Genomic DNA, 23142 nt, shown 5'->3' on the forward strand with positions numbered 1-23142 from the left:
ATGGGTCTAGATAATTAGTTTCATCCAAGAGTGCTTGGAGTTGTCCCGCCACCACCCGCTCTAACACCTTGCGCAAAAATGGGATGTTGGCCTCCAGTCTATAATTGGTGGCCATCTCTGGATCCAGGGATGCCTTCTTTAGATGCTTTTTTTTTTTTTTGGTTTGTTGCTCAAAATAGTCTAATGAAAATGAATTATATCTCAGACTAGAAAGTCTATGCATGAGATTAAAAGAAATGAGCAAAGAGAGAAGCTAGATAAATTCCCACAGGAGGAGTGTTTTAAGTTTTAAGCACACATAACTCATTTTCTGACAATTAGGGGCATAATCCTATGTATGTTTAGACAGAAGACCTATAACTTCTACCATTTCCTAGCCAGCTTGTGGCATGCTGGGAAATGCAGGCCTTTTTTCCTCTAAGAATGTATCAGATTGTACTATGATGTACATAGGCAGCAAGTCCAGTGAAAATGGAACATAATTTGCTTCAGAGATGTTTCAGGGTTGCCCTCTTGGCAGCTCTCACATCCAAGACTGGAAGTAAATTTTACTGGTAGGACATGTAAATGTGGCATAAGTTTAACTTTCTTCTGCTTATATTATTTTAAATCATGTTTTAAAAACAATTAGTTGATTATCAATTATTAACACTGTCACCCAATTATAAAAACCTTACATGATTTACTACACAATCCTATGCATGACTTCTCAAAAATAACAGGCAGTCAATGCAGCTTGCAATGGTCTGGGATGTGCTCTCTAGGACCAGTCCTTAATAGCCGTTCTGCTCTGTTTCGGCTTAGGTGGAGTGCCTGGACTGTCTTAAAAGGCAGCCCCTTTGAGGTGACATTGCATCCCTACTTTTAACATGCAGGTTTCTACAAGCACATGGCACCAACTATTAGGTGTGTGTGTGTGTTGATAATTAAGTTATCAGAATAAGCAAGGGGGGATATAATTATTTCCATCCTGTTGGGTTTTGAGGAAAATACCTCCTCTAAGCTGGAATTTCTTTTTGAGGGGAGGTCCCTTATTGGTGTGAGCCACAGATTTTCTTTGAAAGCAAAATTCATTTTAAATGAGGGCTTTTCCTCGAGATTACAACAGGGTGTGGAAAGGGTTTGTTCCTTCTTCATACCTACTCTATTCCTATTAAGTGTAAGTCCCTCACAACTAATGTTTACAAGAGCTGGGCAGGACTGTCAAGGATAGAACATCTTGGAGGGCATTCATGTTGTTGTTATGTGCTCTCAATCTGTGACTGTGACTTGGTCACCACAAGACCAAGCACATAACAACAACATGGCACTTTTCACAGTACATGGGGGAGGGGAAATGGGAAATCTAATGGGTAATTCTAGCATATGAAATTTCATCTAATGTTATTATAAAGGCACTATTGCTGCCTGTGAAGAGATTGCTAGTATGCTACACAAGTATAACAAGACGCAAAAACACATCATTCTCAAGCAGTAGCAGTCACAGAGCGGGCTCGTGTCTTTGCTGGGAATAGGCAGCGCCCAATCAGTGTGTCCCATCTGTTGGCCGGGCAAATGGTCCAGGCTTCGGAGCACGAAGTCCTCCGTACTGTTTTTGTCGTCCTCGCCAGCTACAGTTCCAACACATTGGTCAGGCCAAGGGCAAAAATAGTGGCGGTCTTCTCCCATTGGCCGGGCCACTAGCAGTGGGTGGGAAAAGATGGTGAAGTTAGCGCTGGAGAGAGGACGCGCTCTGCCGCCTCTGGAGCAAGGCAAGCGAGGGGGGAACGAGCCGGCCTTTCATTGGGCGAGGCCTGCATGTGCTGGAGGGTGGAGTGAGGGAGAAGAGACTCCCATTGGCCAGATAAATGGTGGAGGGAATGAGCGCAAGTTCCCATTGGCCAGCAAAAGGGTAAAGCAATTGCAAGGCGTTCCAAAACAGGGCTTCAGGGGGGAGGCGCGGAAGCTTGTGTTTCGGACCGTGCTTGTGCGCTTGCTGGCAGATCTACAGGGGCCGCTCGTGTTCGGTTTGATGTTCAGACTTGGCGCGTGCTCGCGCTGGCGGGAAGGCTGAGCGGGGGAGGACCGATTCCAAAGGCGGGAGTAGAGAGACGAATAGCGGTTGTGCGTTTTCATTGGTTAGGTCACGCACGTGCTCACGGTGGGCCGGTTTGAACTTTGCGCGAGCCTCCATTGGACCCGGGTCGCGCGCTCGCAGCGCGCGCCCTCCTCTCCCTATGAAGCGCGCCCCCGGAGGGGTGGGTACCGAACTCGCGCCCAGGTGAGCGCATGCCCAGTGCGGATGGGGCAGGCGGCGATGGTGGAGCTAGGCTGATGGCGGCGCAGGCGGCGCTGCGCTGAGGACGCTCAGGGAGCCTGTCCCCATCCCGGCAGCAGCTGCCTCGCTATGGGCAACGAGGCCAGCCTGGAGGGCGGAGGAGCTGAGGGGCAACTGCCCCCCGGCTCCGCCGCTGGCCCCTCCACGTCGCCTGGGACTGCCAAGCCGCCTTCAGCACCAGGCAGCGGCGGACAGCTCCCCCCGGGCAGGGCTCCAGCCGCCGCACCGGGCCCCGCGCAGCCGCACGGACCCTCCGCCAGGTGGGAGACGTAGACCGGCCGGGCGAGCTTAGCGTGAGGGGTCGCTCGGGGGCAACTCGAACTGACAGTGCCGAGGAGGCGAAGGGAGGGCGGCTGGCCGCCTGGGCTGCAGCGGGAGCAGGGATTAAGGGCGAAGCGCAACTGGGGAACCCTCTGCCGCGGGGGCGCGTTGCGGTGCTGAGTGCTGAGAACTGGGGTCGAGGGAGGCATGGGGCAGGTAGGGCAAGGTTCAGGCTTTGGGGACGGCGGAGAGAAGAGGGAGAAGAAAACAGGGAAAGACCCCGTGAGGCTCTCCACGCTTGTAGAGGAAGCTCTGGCATGGAAGGTTTCCTCTCCAGAATGGATGGGCATGAAGAAATAAAAAGATGGTTTGGCAACTGTGGCCTGTGTGGGAGTTTTGCCGTGTACAGCTAATTTTAAGATAGTCTCTGGAACCAAAGGTTGTCTTTTTTCCAGGGAGTTAGGATCCCTGGACCATGAGTAGTGCACTCCGTAATGCCCTGTAGTTTGGTAATGTTGATCAGGAAACAAGCCTCCCTATGGTATAATTCTGGCATTGTCTAAAGTGGGGACAGCTGAAGGTTTTACAAAGGTGTGGTAGGTGCCACTTGGGATTCATCTTTTTCAGACTGATGATGAAGGAGTCTGCCCATGTTTAACAGTATTCAACAGTGAGTAGGAAAATCAATCTAGCTGGATGATGGTGGAGAAGATAGCAGCATGTGTACAGCCACAGATGAAGACTTTTTCACAGAGTGCCGTAGTGCAGGCTAGTGTCAGGGAGAGGGGAGTAGAGAAACATGAATGGGATGCTGATTACACAGCAGAGGATAGAATGAATGGCTTGCAAAATAGAGAGGAAAGGACATGGATTGTGGGTGAGGAACCACAAGTAGGTTTTTTCAGTCTTTGGGTTGTCAAGAATACTTCGAGCTTGAGTTGTAAGCAAGAACAAACATTTCCCTATTCTTCTCCTAACACCTAGTTATTCTTCTAGACCTTCTTCCTGGAGCAGTGGTATTGCTCTGATGCTTGCTTATAATAATAGATTTGATGGTGTGTAAGCCTGATATCCATAGCTGTGTAGTTCCATAGATATATACACCCCAGATTATAGCCTGTTTGTAGTATATAAAAAAGAATATGGTTATGTAACCTACACATGGTACATTAGTGTAGATAAATAATTAAACTCAAATGTTCTATAATATCTCCCTAAGGAAAACAAAACATGTTGGGTGGGGGAGTAATATAATGATTAGCTATCATGCAGCAGAATTGTGTATTTAAAATAAATTACAAAAATAATAGGCATCCTCAACTAATATAGATAGTGCATTTTGGAAAGCAGCACAGATGTAAAAACAGAAGCAAGTGAAAAATTGAGGAGAGTAATATTTTTCAGTGTCCAGTGTGTTAAAATACAACATATATCTATGCAGATAGATACTGAGCCATGTTTTTTGCTTAAAGGCTCAATAGAACTATATTTAATGATTAAATTAAGAAGTGTATCACCCATGTCCACAGGTTTAAAAAGACTTTTGTTGCTGAATTCTCCATTATTACAGGGTGGTTGTTACAGTCGGTTCTGGAAGAAATCAAATTGCAGTGCTCAGGTTGTGTTGGGATTAACATTGGAGTCTTCTTCATCACCTTTTAATGGTCAAAATGTTTCTGGATGAACTGATTTATCCAATTTGCTCAAAAAAGTTTATAGAAGAAATCAGTTAAACTGCAATTTGATGTTCAGTATTAATATCTTTATATTTTTTCAAGTGACCTGTATCTATCCTGTATTTTAAAATTGTATAGATATGTGTTTTGATAATTGCTTATGAAAATTGCTTATGAAAATGTAGATCATCCATCTGTAGAATTTGCATCTGCATAGATAAAATTATGTCAGTTGTGATGTGGCAGCTCTTTCCATTATGCAGGATCCTAGATTTGCACATTATTCCCCAACTGAGCTTAAGGATGAGGTAGGCCAAGCACCAATGCATAAGCAAGGAAAGTTCACACAGTCAATGGATGTTGAATTGCTTAGACACATTGGGTTTGGATAAGGTATGACAGGTGAATGTTTGTGTGACAGGGTATGTTTGTGTGTGTGTGTACAGATGGATTTCATAGAATGGCAAAAATAGTTTTGTGTTGGGACCTGTAGCAGGATCATCTAATTCCTGTGGGCCAGATGTGTGTGCCTCTGCAACATTTCCTGAATTCAGCAGCTCAGATTCACTTTTACACAATCAAGTGTTACTGATGGAAAGCTGAGTATCTTGTTTTGAGGCTTCTGCGCATTGAGCCTTTTCCGTGACACTCCTGCCATGGTGTGTCGAAGAGCAGGGCTGGGAAGCCTTCCAAGTACTAATACATCTGTGCAGAAATACTGGACTCTTTTCCAAACCCAGACAATCAGCAAAACCCTTTTCTCTCAGAGCAGACATTCTATCATATCGCTGCCCTGATGAATAAATGTTCCTTTTGTTAGTCTACTTCTTCTTCTTAGGAATGTGCTGGAATAATCATGAATATGGGCAATTTCCATGGGAGTAGCCATGTTAGTCTGTTGCAGCAAAAACAACAAAGGGTCTCGTGGCAGGTTTAAGGGAAATACGAATATGGAATTAAGGATGTTAATTGAAAGAGTAATTTAAATACTAGAAATCTCTCTGTATGAGAGTGTATTTATGCCTTGCTTGGTATTAAAAAACTTAATGAAAAATATGTCTGTGGATGAAATGAATGTTTAATGAATATATATATATATATATATATATATTAAAGTGCTGTTATTGCACAGTATAATTGAGATGCATTTAATTCTACATCTTTAATACTATGTATGGCTATATTTCAGAAGCAGGTGATCCAAATCCATATGGAACATTGGAATGGACAATATACTATTTCAGCTTTACTAACATGGGGCAATATCAGGAGGCGGTAGCAATAGCAGGGGAGTGCTGTAGCTTAGTAGTGAAGGCCATGTTTTCAATGGGCAAGGAGGAGCCCAGGAGGTTCATATCCCAGCATCTCTAGTAAGGGCTGGAAAATGTCTGGCCTGAAATCCTGGGGAGCCACTGCCGGTCAGTTTATTCAGCTTGATGGGCCAGTGTTCTGACTCAAAGGCAGATAATGATGTTACCAGGCTTATGATCCATCCTGATGCATTTATATTCAGTGCATACTTTGGACTAAGCCCTGTTGAACACAGCAGGATTTATAGCTGAGTAAGCTCACACAGAAATTTATTTATTTAGTTTTATTTCTTGCCTTTCTACCTAAAAATGTCACTCCAGGTAGCTTTCAGACATAATTAACATTGATTAAAGCAGTAAACAATATATTAAAATTCGTTGCAAACATTGCAATTACAGAATTAAACAAAAAGCACCAAACCCAACCGACACACTGACAGGCCAAAGCCCTTTTTGTATAAGCTGGTTTTAACTGCCAATGGTAGAGTGACAGAGAGGGAGCAACCCTAGCCTGCTTTGGGTGGACATTCATTCCACAGCCAAGGTGCAGCCACTAAAAAGGCCCTCTCTTGGGTTACCAACTGGGCAGGCTTGTGTGGAAGAAGACATTTTTTCAGGAAGCCTTGCCCAAGCCAGATAGAGCGTTATATGTCATAACCAGCACATTGCATTTTGCCTGGAAACAGACTGATATTTAGTAAAACTGTCCTGGTCAAGACTGTGGACACAGCAGTTTGGATCAGCTAAAGTTTCTGAACAGTTTTTGAGGGCAGCCTCACATAGAACATGTTAAAGAAGTCTAAATGAGATATAACTAAGGTGTGTGTGACTGTGGCCAGATTAGATATCTTAAAGAATAAGCAAAGTTGGCCTGGGCATGCAGGTTCAGGGCCACGTGCAAGAGTACACTCAAACTTTGAGCCTGATCCTTTAAGGGAAGCGTAGGCTCATACAGCACAGGTAGAATCCCTATTCCTGATCTGTCTTTCCAGTGGCCAAAAACACCTTTGTCTTGTCTGGATTGAGCTTCAGTTTCTTTGCCTTCATCCAGTCCAGTACTGACATCCAGCTGCAATTTCAAACCAGGACAGCTTTCTTTGATTTAAATGGAAAGGAGGAATAGAGCTGGATTTCATTAGTATACATTAGTCTTAATATTCATTAGTATACTGGATTTCATTAGTATTCATTAGTATACATCAAACCCCAAAAGTCCAGACAAGCTCTCCCACCAGCTTTATATACTGTATATGTTAAATAGCAAGGAATAAAACAAAACCCTTTGGGATACCACAGGCCAACAGCCTCAAACTTACTAAGATCTTTGTTAGCTTTCTTGTAGCACCCCAGTTGTAGTAATCCTGTTCCTTCAAATATTGAATATATTTAGAATCATGAGAATAGCTGCCTAGGTAGAACTAATTTGTGATGGGTCTGCAGTTTAAGAATGCAAATTACTCTTTATTGCCACCTGATCTCAACTTTCTTTGTATTCAACTTCTAAGCAAAAGATAGGAACAGTGATTCTAGGGCAAAATCTAGCCAAATGTAAAGAATTGTGATGCAATCTAGACAAAGATAAAGCATTTTTGTCCCATTTCTTTCATTATGACTTTAATGCTTAACTCTTCAAGTTTATTCTTTTACAATAAGCTATAAATGTACTTCACCTGCCTGTTGCCAATGGCATTCTCATACATCACCATCTTGACAAACTACTGATGGAGCAAGTCCTATGAAAGGGAGCGGGGCTAAAAGCTGGTGACCAAAGGAAGCAAAATACAGTAAATATGGGCCTTACATGGAGGGTGTGGGGAAAATACAAAATTGAGGTGGATACATGAGTGAGGGCCTACAAAAATTCCCACAAATTCCAGCAGAAAAAGTCCTACCATTCCCAGTAGTCCCCAGTGAACATCTAAATAACTGTAAAAATGATTTTTTTCTGTCTAATTATTCATTATTTATGCATAGGATAAATCATGCATAGGATTGTGCCATAAGGGAAATAAAATAGGAACCAAATAAAAAGGTAGGGCTAGTTAAAATCTCATGTGACATCTGGTGGTTGGAGAGGAAAGAGCCAGAAAGACTAATGACCAAACAAGTGTCGGGTACCTTTTCAGTATTTTGATGTGAATTAGGCTGTTTGGTCTCAAATCTCTAGCTGGTATGTAATTCAGGAGTCAATAACTGTCGATCATATGCATGCATATTTGCAATGAAAAGGATATAGGTTTCAGTCATAATCTTGCAAATACACAGCACATGTTCCTCATGTTTGAGTCACAGGCATCTTTTAAGACATACAACTGCAGTTTACTTATAAAAATCAAGCATATCATTGGGATTAAAATGCATTTTCCAGTTTCTTAATGCGACTTACTGTTAAGCTCTATTTCCCCACAGTATCAAACCTATCATCTCAGTACCATTCAGCAGTAATCTTTAGAAAAATGTTTTTCTACCCTGTTCCTTTTTAAAAGAAATTCTATTACCATAAGAGTAATAACAATATAAAAGTGTGTGTGTAAAACAATAATGTTACATCACCTAAAAAAAACATATAGCCATCTACATATTGTAAACAGAGTTGTGAATCTCTGGCTTTTTAAAAATCGGGGGGAAAAAGAACAAGTACTCTCTACTCTGCTGGACCTGAACATGGGAGGGCCCAGTTCAAATACCTGCTTAGGTTTCTGATCGGTTTCAGACAGGACTTTGGCCTTGTTTTAGTTTGGAAACTGTTTTCATCAACCTTTGGCAGCCTTCCCCAACCTGGTACTCTCCAGATGTTTTAGATTCCAATTCCCAACATTCCTGACCATGCTGGTGTGAATTGAAGTCCAAGGCATTTAGAGGACATCAGACTGAGGAAGGCTGCCCCATGGAACAATCTTTGCCAAGGATGAGACAGGATGTGGACGGTGAGTATGCAGTAATTCTGTTGATTCTTCTAGACCTTCCGGCACCTTTCAGTGCCATCAACCATGATATCCTTCTAGAGAATCTTTCTGAGTTAGGAGTTGATGGTGGTTTGGCTTATACTTGTATGGGTACTTCCAGAAAGTGGTGTGGGGTCTGTCTGCTAAGCTTCATGACATCCACTCTTCAGGATCCTGCAGGGACCCATTTTATCCTTATGCTGTCTAGCCACTGACTGAGGATATCTAGAGATTTTTTTGGGTTTGTAGCTGAAGCAGAAAAGAAAAGGTGGGGGAGACACTAACTGGTATTGTACGCAGTCCAGCTGCACTTGTGTATTTTGGATTTTACTAATTTTAACAATGAAGAATTGTATATGCGTTTAACATCTTCACTGAAATCAAAGTATTTAATGGGGTTATACATGCCCTGTATTTTGTTCATATGAATATGAATTGCTAAAATGCTGATTCCATAGTACTACACTACTTTCAAGAAAAAATGTGAATTTACATAACTTTATAATCCTGTGGATAGATCATGGGAAGACTGATTCTTTGTCTCAGGGTGAGGATTTTTTTTTTTTTTTGAGAGTTTCATGTCCTTCTGGTTAGTCAGCTGGAGGTAGCTTAACAGTTATGGATCCAAATAGTAGGTGAGATCAAACTCTTTCAGCCAGCCCTTTGTCTCTTTGTCCAGAAGGCTGCTAGATGAGAAACAGATAGCTCTTTCCAGAACTGTCTTGCCTGAGTACTTGTAGGGGGCATCCCATCTCCTTGCAGCACTTCATCTGCTTCATTTTTCTCCACACACACATCCCTACTTCTGTCCACTTTCTCTCCATTTGGGTTTCCCCATCCCAAATGAAATTTGGCCACAGGCTGCGTGAAATAGAGTTAAGAGCTGTTTGTGGCCTTTCCTTTATGTCTAGTGACTTTGTGAAAGAGGGGCTACTTTGGATTATTTTTCATTTTTTAGTTCACATAATTATTGCATTGGACAAAATGTCTGCCAAATAAGATATTGGGAAGAGACAACATTTCTAATATCTTGTTTTGATGTGACAAATCAAACAGCAACCAGGAACCATGATTAAACCATGGAATTTCATGCATGTTCCTATCCTTAGAACGGTCCTTGACAGTTCAAGAGTTGGAGCCTGGCCTGCGGCACAGGTATGACATCTAGCACTATCAAACCAAAGACATTCTATGCAGAATGCATAGATTCTGTGCACACATTTTTTGTGGAAAGAAAAAAGATGGAAGAAGTAGGAAAACATTGGAGGGTTAAAAGTGGAAGATTTACAAGTAGAAGATGACATCTGCCAGATTCCCTGGAAAACTTCATGAATGAGGCACAGTGAGAAAGCCTTATCTGGAGGCACCCATCACAGGTATTAAGCACAATGCTCAGGGCATTCACACTAATGCTTAGGGCAGGAGCGAGCAGCATGTGGCCCATTGGCCACATGTGGCTCCCATTGTCACCAAACTGCAGCAGGATCCCCACCCTGTCCTGTTGCCAATTTGCCTTAGGGCATCCCTAAACTTGCACCCTGAAGTTTGCAGGAGGTCAGTAGGATTGCCAAGCAGAGGGCATTTTGAAGGTCATTCATTCATAGAGTTGCCATAAGTTGGAGAAGACATAATGTCAGGTAGCAACGAAAACTCCAAACCCAATTTCCTCAGAGGCTAAAAACTGTACTGCTTCATTAAGTACCTAGATCTGGACGCACAAACCTATGTGATGTAGGAGGCTTTTTGCTGTTCCTCTGACAGAACCTGCCCCACCAGGGGGAGTGTGTTCTCCTCTGATCCTCGAGTATCTTTATAATTTCCAAAGTCCTGCCACTGTACAGCAAGACATCATGATTTTATTTTTCATCCCAGAAGCTTTCTATCATAGCTGTCATACAGAGTTGCTAACTAAATGAAAATGAAAAGAGAAACCTTTTAGGCTGGAGAACCACTCACTGATGACTTACATTTCTTCTCCACCCATTTACACATTTCTCCTCATTTGGAACAGCAAACACCTTGTTCTCTAGTGCATGTCCACTGCAGTTTTATAAACACATATTTCTGCTTCTCATTTTATTTTACAATGTTTGCTGCTCTAAATATCAGTGTGACACGGCACCCTTACCCAAAACCTTTCCTTAAAAAATTACCCTCCTGTTCAGAGCTTTCTGCTTGCAGTTCTATAGCTCTTTACACTGTTGTCCTGTCTTAGATTGTAAACCCCTAGACAAGGGCCATGCCATTTCTGTAGTATTAAATGCATGCAAACAGAAAAAGTAGCAGCAGCAGTTGTGCATTTTCAGACAGGAACTGAAGTGAAGTTGCTGCAAAAAGTAGGAGATACCCTATGAAGACTCAGTCAAGCCCAAGAGAAGAGCCCAGATGGCTGGCTAAGATTAGAAATAGATTCAATTAATCCATGAACAAGTCATTAATAAAAGTAATTGTATAGATTAGTCGATTAATGTTGTTAGCTTTCATTTTATTCCAAGAAAACAAAATAAACTTCCCATTATGGCTTATCTCTCCATTGTTTCTGTTGTAGTCATTTTCTTCCAAAAATGGGTTTGTTATTCTTATAACCTGTGAATTGTATTGGATGTTCTCACATATATGTCCTTTTGTTCATCACAAAAGGCTTGCTTCTTGTAACAAGTTTGTAAGATACGGGCTAGGCAATGCTGCACTTAGGTGCATTTTACTGGTTGAGAGACTGTACCCACCTAGAGAGATGTGCCAAGTGTAGAGGCAGTACCTCATGGTTCTGGCCTGGCTGCAGTTTTAGTTAACATATTTATAGAAGATTTTGTTGAAGGTGCAGGGTAGATGCTTATCAAAGTTTCAGGTGGCAACAAATTGGATGAGACACCTAATTTATTAGAAACAGGATTCAAGACTGTGACAATATGGAGGACTGGAGCCAAAACTATCAATGAATTTAAACAAATGCATTTAAAGTTCTGCATTTAAGTAGGAAGAATCAGTTCTGCAAATACTCCTGGTTTGACAGCAGCACCTGTATAATAGCTGCTCTCATAGAACATCAGATTACATATCAGTCATAGTATGACTGGCAGTGAAACAGGCTAAGGGAGCAAACCTCTGGCCCCTAAACATAATCTGCGGGCTGCAGCATACTTCAGATGCCAGGATCTGAAGTCACAAACAAAGCTTCCTCCTCTTGGCATCTGGGGCGAAGGAACCATCCTGGTGGGCAGCTGGAGCCTGCAGAAGCCTGGGTATGAGACCCATCTTGTGCCCTCTGAGCCTCCTTCCCTTTCCCTCCAAAGGGCCATGTGTAGATGGCTGAAATGACCATATAACAAAAAATGCAATGCTTTCCCAGTCCTCCTGCTGTGCATAAGATACCCACAATCCTCTGAGTTTAGAGGTTTGTGGATATCCTGATTGAATAGTGCCTTAATCAAATTCTAGGTTGCGTCTACAGGAGTTCCAGGTACCTACAATTTTTTTCTTCCAGTGGCTGGCTGCTCAGTAAGAATTATTTAACCTCATTAACATCATATTTAGAGTACAAAAGACTAAAGCAAGCTCTTGGAAGACTTTTGTTTTCAATGTTTTGGGGTGTATTGGAGAATAGTAAGATTACTAAGCTGTGCCATGGACAGTCCCTGAATTTGAATAGACTGGGAACTAGTTTTTCCCTTTTGCTCATCTAGCAAAAGATACCTCTTATTAATCACTGGAGTAGTGTGAGCTCACACTTTGGGGTCATGCCTTCCACGCAAAGTTTACTGAGTCAACCACAATGTCAGTTGTGTGAGTCTCCTGCCCCCACATTATATAAACAGGCTGTAAGATAAATTTACTTTACACATGTGTAAAAACTTTACCTATTTTGAGTCTGAGGGACCAAACCTGCATTTTCTAACAGTAATTTGCTGTGTTTTTAAAATATTGCTTTATTGTGGTTGTCAGCTGCCCTGTGTTCTTTGGGGACAGACAGGTTAAAAACTGAAAGTGGAACAGAGCTCAACAACATAGCTTGGATGTTAAGTAATAATTGATCACCTAGTGAATTTCACAAGTGAAGGAACGAGTGGGCCTCTACCCACTTCCTCAGAGTGTGCAGCTGCTCCTACTACCACTGAGACTGCAGGCATTGCCTAATCTTTCCTGCACCTTCATTACAGCTTATTATTTTTGGGGAGCGACTGGAATCTCACTTCCACTCCAGCAAGCCCTGCTATGAATGGCCAGTTCTCCATTTTGAGGAGCATTTCAGATTTATAGGGATCAATATCTGATTTTTTCTTCTTTTCTCATTTCTTTGCAACAGTATCTGATATTTCTTCTCTTCTCCTTCTCCACTTTTTATTCTTTTGCTCTTCTGCTTTCTTTTCATATTGTTACTGTAATGCCTACTGAAAGGTTCCAGTGAGCACTGATAATTCATAGTGAGTATTTGTAAAAACTTGCTTGAGTTTGATTGTGATTTCTACTAAGGCATTTATGAGAAGAAATGAAGATGCAGAAAATTCACATAGCAACTCATGCACTTGTAATTCATATAACCAACAAAAAGTAGACTAATTGCTACATATAGCTACTTGTATAGATGGGTGGCCATTTAAAATGGATGCAGTTCCACATGGTTAAATAGTTATGTGAGCTTTGGGCAATTTTAACCATGACATATTTACTCACTGGTAATGCCTCTGGATGAGATAGATAAAATTTCCATTCATATGAATTAAGACTGGCACTTTGTGGTTCGATCTCAGGTAGATGCTGAAGCAGGACACTGTTTGGAGTCAAGTGTTTTGCTTAATCAATCACATGGTTATGTTGCTCTGCACTATCTGAGTTTGCTCTTTCTTCAGCCTACAGCTAAGCTGATAAAGTTTCACAAGGGTACTGCACGGAATAGAGCCAACAACTTTCAAACTATGTAGGCTCCAGCCTTCTAGCAAGTAACTGTAATTTACCTGGACAATATGACAGTTCCCACTCTAGTGCCTGCAATATAGGAAGGGTTAAAAAGAAACCGCTTCTGCAGCTCCAAGGGTAGAACTTTGAAAAGGAGTTAGACATTCAGGAATCTAAGTATTGTTTATAGTGGATGTACATGTAGCATATCCTTTAAGGTTTGATTATACAAGAAAATGGCTTTTGTCATACCTGTTGTTTGCTACATTTTTTGTCACAGGAGAATTTACTCTCAAAATGCACACGTCGTGACTTACATAATTCTGTTAGCCAAACCAAAGGGGAAAACCCCCCCTGCATTCTAGTGATGTGCTCTGCTTAGCACAGCAGTCATAATCTGCAGCTGCTGCAAGCCAGTGTGACTTTTTATTTACTGCTACTTCTCATACTCTGAGAAAGGCAGCATAGCTGTCAGGTGTCAGTTGTTACTACAGTGCTGGTATTTTACCTGTGCTATCTGAAATACGTTTTCATTTGGTGTGCACTACTTATATACATGATGATATACACGAGTACAGTAACTTTAAATTGAATTATTTTGCAATAGGATATTCTTGTGTGTAATTTTGCTTCCATTGAGAAGGGACTTTAAAAAAAATAACAGTAGTTAAACAATTCTGTTCTAGGCAATTTTTTGGCTGGCTGACAGGTTCAGGCTGATATAAGAATGCCAGCCAATTCAGCCTGGTCTATAGTTTCCTGATTTTCTCCATTTCAACACCATAACGCCCCACCTTCCCTTGAGCATCCTGAGAATTTTTTTCTAGTCCCCAATTTTTCTGTTTAGAACAATTTTTCTCAAACCCTTCCCTCGTTTGACTTCTTTCTCCCTCTATACCTCTGCATCCTCCATCTACAGTTCCTTCCAGGTTCTGTTTTCCAGGCCACTGATTGCTGTGTCCTAGTTTCTTTAAGCATCCTTATTCTTAGCTTCGTTCACATCAAGCTCTCTACTCCTTTGTTTCCTTGCTTTCCTCGTACTACTTAACAACAAATCACAATACACCTATGTTTTGTCCTTTCTGCCAGTAGGAAAGAGATAGCTTCACCTGTACTTTGGATGCCCATGCTAATGTAATAGGTTTTTCTTCCATCTTTTTTCCATTGCCCCAGTTTTCCTCCATCTTCTTTGCAGTTATACTCCTCAGCTCATATCATAAGATAAGCCTTGATGGATCATACCAAAAGCCAGTCCAGCATCCTCTCTCCCAAAACCAGATACCTCATCTGGAAACCCATGAACTGGAAATAAGTGCAGTAGCACCCTCTTGCTTGTGTTCCACAGCAATAAGCATATTTATTTATTTATGCCATTGTTATGTTGGCCAATAGCCAAAGGCTATTGCCTCTGGAGAGTGAGTGTGACCTGGTGACACCGAGAACCTTAATCTATGTCATAAATTTGCCTATTCTCTTATTAAAGATATCTAAGCTGGTAGCCATCACCACATCTCGAAGAAGTGAATTCCATTTATTAACTATGTTCTTCCCTTTATCTTTCCTGGATCTCCTGCCATACAGCTTCTTGGCATGAGCCCAAGTTTTTGTGTGATAAGAGGGATGAAATGTTGTTTCTACTTTCTCCCCACCATACATAGTTGTATAAACTTCCATCATGTTCTCTCTTAATTTCCATTTTTTGTAAACTAAAAAGCTGCAGACTGTAACATTTGCTGGTAGCAGAGTTGCTCTAGCCACTGAGCTTTTTGGTTGCTCTTTGATGCAAATTACAACATTTATTTGGAGAACTGTCCAATTGTACTCCAACTGTAACCTATCCTCATATCTTTCTCAGACCACTGCCTTCTCTTTCTCCATACATGATTACATCTGCATTACAGCTGGTCTTTATGAGATATGTATGTCATTGACAATAGGTACCAGAATTTGCTTGTTTGCTTTCCTCTTTTCTTCCCATCCTTTCCCCTCTTTTGTGTCATGTCTTTTTAGATTGTAAAGCTGAAGGCAAGGACTGGCTTGTTTATATTGATCTGTAAGCCACTGTAGGTGCCTTTCAAAATTAAGAACAGGGTATAAATGCCTCAAATAGATAAACAAATAGAGATGACCATAATAAAACGATTAGGAGAAATTCCAGATGTGGAATCTACAGTTTTCCCTTGAGAACAGTTCAAGTCCAGTGGCCCAGGACTCCATATTAAAAATGCTGAGAACATCCTACACAGCAATTTTATTAGTCTCTGAAAGAGTGCAGTAAGCTTTCAGTGAGAAAGGAACATCATGAGAACCACATGGCTAAGGAAGAGCAGAAACTAGAACAACAGATTATCAGAAGGCAGCACCATAAGCTACGTGGTTGTTTACTGGGAAAGAGCTAGACAGTTAGAAATGGGAGGACCCCATCTGAGACATATCACTGGGTGTAAAAAAGAGAGGAAGTAGTTTAAGTCCAGAATTTTGTCCCAAAGAGCTATACTTTCACCTCAAGTCTGCAAGAGAGACTCTTGATGAAACTTGTAGTTTCCCCTAGGCCTAGCCCATAATATTTCACCTTTCCTGGTCCTCAGCCTTATCATCTAGTTTTACAAATCTGGACTGAATATACTGCTTAGAGAAAAGGTATGATAAGGTGTGTACTTCTGTGACAGTGCAATGTGATAACTAAACAATGTGTTCTATGCTGCCTAGGAAGCTCATTTTATCTGTTTGGTGGCTTATAAAGGTAACAAACGTATTGAGTAATGCAACGACTAGTGGACTTAACCTGGCTACTCTCATCCCACCCCACTCCCCTTTGCTAGTGATCTAGTATTAATTTTATGATTTGTTTTGTTTTGATTTGATGTGTATAAAAGCCGCCCACTAGCATTATGCTCTCTGTAGCAAGAATGTGGTCAAGACAGAGACACTTAGCTGTAATGGAGTGTTGTGTCAGTGAAACCTGTTGCCCCACCTCCCATGATATGCCCCCTCATTAATGTTGCTGAGGTGAAAAATAAGCATGGCTTTAATGGAACAACTTTAATTAGGGGGTGAATGATTGGCATTATCACAGAGGCTGCCAGTCTTTTGTTCTCCAGAACCCTTTGCTTTTGAAGGCTGCATGACAGAGGGGTGGCAGGTACAAATTCCCCATCACTGCTTCTTGTTGCTACATTTCTGCCTATTGTGCAGTCATTACAGGAGCCCTGTAACCACAAAATGATGGCAACCTTATGGTGAAACAGTTCGCTTCTCCCTGGTCACTACCACTGCGGAACATTGGGACTGAGAAGCATCCTTTGTACATGTGGGATGGTTACCTGGTGGCCTGTAGGGAAACATGGTAATAGTGTTGACTACTGGACAGTGGCTAGCTAATAATGCCTATCGCTAGGGATTGATTAGGGGTTTTTGGAAGTGATATAGCTGCTCTTCCTCTCCACATGCCACAGCTCTACTTCCTGCTCTCTCAGTGGTTTATGCCTGGAAGGTTACCTGATAGGGAAAATAATGTAGAAATTATACTGCAAGTCTGCCTGCAGTTCTGTTTGTTCTGTTCCATGTGCCCTGGGTGGTATGTTACAGAAAGTTGAGTAGGAGTCTGACTTAGCCCAACATCTGGGCAAGTATAAGATTCTGACGAAGCCTTATGCCTTTCCACCATGCCCCCAGATCTACCTGTCCTTGCCTCCCATTCTAGCAGTATTAAGCTGGTAAAGCAGTAATGTCAGCACAGCACAGCACAGCACAGCACTGGCACATCCGTGGTGTCATGCTAGCATGGTGCACCTTTGCCTTCATGCCCCTCCAACACAATGGTACTTAGTAGCAATCCAGTGGGCATATGGCATGGATAGGTCTGCAGTGATGAGGTGGTGAAACTGAGGCTGCTACCTTGCTGTCCCTCTGCACAGGACCAAATGTGTGGCGGAACAAGAATATTTCTAGGTCACCAATCTGCCTTTCCGTAGACACAGTTCCTAGTACAAAGGCTTCAACAGTTCTTTTCTTGATTTTCAAGAGGCACTCTTGGAGCCAGTTGAAGAGAACTTGGGCATTTGTCCAAAACTCAGTGAATACTTTGCTTGTGCTTTTGTATGCATGTAATATATCTTGACACTATGTTAATAATTGATAGCAAACTTCAGTCTTAATTGACTGCAGTATTAATAATTCCTTTGTTTTTACTTTTAAGTAGTCATGTATCTATTTTAAAGGAATCCTACTTACTTCTTTGGTCTCCATTTTTGCGTATGACAATATGTATCAAATATAGTGAAATCAAGAAATATTAACTGTTTTTGTTCATTAATGAATAACTTTCACTTGGCTTTCTAATGCATGTAGTTCCATTACGTTCATCTTAACTTTCTGAGCAAGATTAGACTTTATGGAGTACTGAGATAAACAGTTAAAACACATACTTAATTTTATCAGTACATTGAATCCATTAATTGTTCTTCATTCCTTTAGGTACCGTATTTTTCGCTCTATAAGACGCATCTGACCATAAGACGCACCTAGAGGAGGAAAACAAGAAAAAAAATATTCTGAATCAAATGGTTTATTAAACTATTTAATAAACTATAACAGAATACAGTAATACCATATTTCAACCTTGTAAAGTGAACAGCAGTCAACAGTGGCATTAAGAACCATCATCACTGCCATTAACAAAAGAGAGATTTTAAAGTTCGAGTACTCTTCTAGTTTTCGTTGAACCCATAGAACTCATCATCACTAGAGTCAGAATTTATGAAGCTCTGTTGCTCACAATCACTGACATCACTTTCTTAGTCAGTAGTGGAATTATTGAAGGAATCCACAATCTACACTAGTTATACAAGAGCTGCTGCAGACAATTCAATAACAAATCTAAAAAAGCCAGTAATGTCCACGCTGCCCTACTAGTAAATAATAGAAAAAAACTTCTGACAAAAAATGAGATATTGTACGGTAAATCAAACACACAGCGGACTAAGTAGCCCTTGAAGAATAAACTTCATACACGAAGGTAATGCTGTTCAAATATCCACTGATCCTAAAAAAAATGTGTCTGATCAACTAACAGATAACTGATCCATGGAAAGCTTCCTGATAATCACAGGCACATTCCCCATCACTTCCCCATGGGCTTCATTAAAAGACGGGTTGCCATTTGAAAACACACACCGACCTGTGATTAACAGCTCTCACCTGCGCCGGAGAAGGGGGGGGCGGAGCAGGGCGTGCCGAGCATGTGCCAGCCAGGTGGTGCCACATGGGGCCGGCAGCGTGCCAGCGGTGGTCTTCCAGGTGGTGCAGCAGCAGGTCTTTCCAGGCGGTGGGGGTAAGCAGTTCCCGGGCAGTGGAGGTGAGCAGTCCATCTCTTGGTGCGGCCGGCGGGTTAAAGCCCACAGCTCCTCCTCCTCCGCACCTCTCCCCCTGAGCGGCACAGCTCTCACCTGCGCCGGAGGGGGGGGGCAGAGCAGGGCACGCCGAGCGCGTGCCAGCCAGGTGGTGCCACGTGGTGCAGGCGGCCCGGCAGTGTCCCGGGCGACGGGCACACACACACATTCGCTCTATAAGACACATAGACATTTCCCCTTACTTTTGAGGGGGAAAAAGTACGTCTTATAGAGCGAAAAATATGGTATTTCCTAAATTAATCCTTTATTATTTTTTTCAGCAATTCTCTACTTGCAGTATTTTTGATCAGTTTTAATTGGTTTGTTTTGTTGATAAACTGGCATTAGCTTTTATTTAGTATTTTCCAGTGGGGGAAAACCCTGGGACTAATTAAACCCCATCCACATATGCAGGTCTGTGTGTGCAGAGGAGTGGAATCCCATTAAGCTCTTCCTTTCCTCCACCTACGCTTCTGCACACAGATAGTGACTATGAATTTTAGGCCTCACAGATAGGCATCAACTACACTTCAGAATTCTGTGCACGGGAAAGGCTGGCTTGTGTACTTGACTTTTTAAAAAAGAATTCAAAATAGATTTTAATTGGACCTTTGGGGTTTCAAATTTTTGCTATAATATACACCTCTTTGGTTAGAAAAAAATATTCTGGTTTAAAATCAAATACAAATTTACTATAATCTTTAAGTAGTACATTCCATGTAATTAATACTAAGTCCAAGGACTTTCCACCAGGTATATGACCTAGCATCAAACATATTTTCACACATTTGAGGGGTACAGTAGCCATGGTGGCCTCTTTTCCCTGCTTCCCAGGTGTGGGCACTATGCCACACAGTCTGCTTAACTAGCTTCACAATAGGCAGTTTCTTATGCCATCTGAACGTGGCAAGGTGTGCAATGGGGAGTGGCTTCTAAAAAACCACACTAAGTACAGACAGTAGTTCCAAAGCACTGCAACCAGAAAACACTACAATAAGCCATGGGATCTGGGGAAGTTTCAGAGCTAACTATGACTGCGTTCCTACCTTGTTAGGTATGAGAAAACACTACAATAAGCCATGGGATCTGGGGAAATTTCAGAGCTAACTATGACTGCGTTCCTACCTTGTTAGGTATGGACAAAACAAGAAGTCACGCTCTGAAGGTAATTAGGAAAATGACACAGCATGCAGCTGGTGTGTAGTAGGGGGAAGGGGCCATTTTGACCTCTTTTACCATGATTGTGTGATCCTAGTCAGTAACTGGGTTCACACAACATGGTAAGCCATGATGGCTTATAAATCAGCATGGCTTGCCATGTCATCTGAACCCATACAGAATACAGGTTAGCAAATGATACTGCTGGGTTCAGCCAAAATGACAAGCTACCCGAGTTTATAAGCCACTATGGGTTATCATGTTGTATGAACCCAGTGACTGAATTAAACATTATTAAACATAATTCAGTTTGTAAAGAACAATCTGTGGGTGAAGTAACCGCCTCTCTGAAGTCAGTCTTTAGAAACATGCCACAATAGAAAATAATTCTGGGAGCCAGGAATTGGCAGAGCTAGCTCCCTGCTTAAGGCAATGCCAAATCATATCTTCTAGGACTATCCACTGAGCCCAGCTGGATGATCTTTCACTCCTATTTTATTCCCTCTAACTGCTGCTATTTGCCCAGTTTTTCAAATTATGAATAATTATGATTCTAAACAACAAAATGTGTCCTAATTCAGCAAGAGCGATCACTTCACATTGCTGCTGCAGATGTATATTTGAATACACTCATACCTTCATTGTAATGCTCATCCAAGTTGTGTTGAATTTGCATGTTTTGATGCAAATTGGATTCCCATCTGCATTTGTGGCCACCAGTAGTTCCATGTGCCTGGTTGTCTAAAGGATTAATATATTGTTAGATATTTAAACAATAATACGTAGTTAGCCTCCCAAGTAGTATAAAAGCTTTATTGAGTTGTGGATTAGCATGTTTCAAAATAGTTCCTGAACAAAAGAGCTACCTTGAATCGGAAATCTATTACTGAATTGGTGCCCTCTCTACTATGTAATTTTAGCTGGAAATAAATAGTATTGGAAATGCATAGATACTACGGAAAACAAGAACCCTGTTTCTCCTTTGTGACTTGCAGTAAATATTTATTTTATTTATTTAAACAAACATTTATATACTGTCCATCAGCCAAAAATTGCTCCCTGGATGCTTTGCAGCATTAAAATATAACCCAACAATCAATATAACTCAACCCAACATATAAAAGCGCAAAAATAGTAAATCAAATAAAAATATTATACCCACAGTATGCCCACTACAAACCAAGGAAACCCAACCCAAACCACAGCAAACCCACAACCAGATTATTCTGGAGCATTTCAAATAAAATATAACAGCATGATATAAAAACATGGATAAAAAATTAACTATTAAAATATTGGGTAAATAAAAGTTCTTTACCTGGTGCTGAAAGTAGGCACCAGCTGAACTTTGCGGAGCTGATTCCATAACTGGGGTGCCAAAACTGAAAAGGCTGTTCCCCTAGTAGCCACCCTCTATGTTTCCTTTGGAGTGGGCTTTCTCAGAAGGACCTTGGATAATGATTTCAGGGCCAGGTAGATACATACTGGAAGATAGTCTCCTTTAAATAAGTTAGCCCCAAACCGTTTAGAGCTTTAAATGTTAATGTTAGCACTTTGAATTGGGCCCAGGCTTCACCTGGTAACCAGTTCAGTTTGAAAAGCAGTGGCATAATATGTGTGTTGGCCAGTCCCTGTTAGTAGCCTAGCTGCCACATTTTGGACCAATTGAAGTTTCCATACCATTTTCAAAGGCAGTTCCACATAGAGCATATTATAATAGTCCAAATGAAAGGTTGCCAGACCTTGAGTTACTATCGCTAGTTTCTGCCTGTGCAGATAAGGTTGTAGTTGGTAGATCAGCCTAAGCCGATGAAAGGTGCTTTATGTCACTGAGTCCACTTGTGACTCCTGTGACAGTTCTGGATTCAGGAGCACCCCCAAACTAGGATCCCTGTCCTTTAGTGGGAATGCAAGCCCATCTAGAACAGGTTGAACATAACCCATCTTTTCTGGATTGTGTCTCAGTTTATTGGTCCTCATCCAGTTCATTACCATTCCCAGACAGTGATTCAGAAGAGTCACTCCCTCACCAGGGTTAGATGAAAAAGAGAGGGAGAGCTGAGAGTCATCTGCATATTGATGACATTTCAGCCTCTATCTCTGAATGACCTCCACCAGCAGTTTCATGTAAATATTAAAAAAGATGGGGGATGAAATAGAGCCCTGTGGCACCCTGTGGCATACCTGTCATGGCACAGAGCAGTAATCCTCCAGTACCACCTTCTAGAATAGATCATTCAAATAGGAGCAGAACCACTGCAAAGCAGTACCTCCTATTCCCAACTCAGCCAGCCTGTCCAGAAGGTTACCATGGTTGATGGTATCAAAACCCACTGAGAGGTCCAGGAGAACCAACAGGGTCGCACTCTGTCTGTCTTCTTCCCAGCAAAGGCCATCCCACACAGTGACCAAGACAGTCTGCATTCTGAAACCTGATGGAAATGGATCCAGATGGTCATTTTCATCCAAGAATGCCTGGAGCTATTCAGCCATTCACCACTCACCTTGCCCAGGAAAGGAATATTGGCCATAGGGCTACAGCTCTTAACATCTTCTGGGTCCAGAGTAGGTTTTTCAGGAGTGGTTTAATCACAGCCTTTTAAAGAGACTGAAACCATCCCCTCTTTCCTTAATCCTAATGAAGACCCATGATGGGCAAGGGTCGAGCATATAGGTGGTAGGCAGACCTGACTAAGCACCTTGTCAACATCCTCAGGCCTCAACTAACACACTAAGAAACCTTAAATTTTGGCTCCCTTTTATAACCAGCCAAATATCATGGTCACCTCTGATCCTATCATTTTCACATGGATGCACGTGGAAATAGTGAATCAGCTTGATAGTTCCAAGCTTCTCCTGAGCTAGATAAGAGGAAAACATCTCTCAGTTTGGGCTCTCTAACATACTTTTTATGCTGACCACTGGTGGAAATGTGAATTCATTTGTAAACTTATGGATATGCCATTTCCCTATCCCCACAAGGAGCAACTAATGGGGGTTGCTCCTTGTGGGGCAAGGACTGGGGGTAAGAATAATCAGAAAGTAATCCCCCCACATGTGTTACTTTTACTACATATTTTGAATTTGTTTTGTTTTATGTGTTTAATATGCTACATATTGTCAAAGAATCAGTGGTGAAGGACATTATACAAAAATAATTAAAATAAATGCACCTTACCTTGAAGAGGGGAG

General features: G+C 41.8%; 1 protein-coding gene across 1 annotated transcript in view; it reads left to right on the forward strand.

Annotated features, from left to right (window-relative positions):
* Positions 1–2386: 2386 nt before the first annotated feature.
* BSN (bassoon presynaptic cytomatrix protein) overlaps positions 2387–23142 on the forward strand; it is a 235216-nt gene continuing 214460 nt past the window's right edge. The window contains exon 1 of the mRNA XM_044451493.1: positions 2387–2577. Coding sequence (XP_044307428.1) covers positions 2387–2577 — 191 coding nt within the window. The remainder of the gene's footprint in view (positions 2578–23142) is intronic.

The sequence above is a fragment of the Varanus komodoensis genome, unplaced genomic scaffold (assembly GCF_004798865.1).
Source record: "Varanus komodoensis strain SLA01 unplaced genomic scaffold, ASM479886v1 scaffold6_2, whole genome shotgun sequence".
In the NCBI taxonomy this organism is placed as follows: Eukaryota; Metazoa; Chordata; class Lepidosauria; order Squamata; family Varanidae; genus Varanus; species Varanus komodoensis.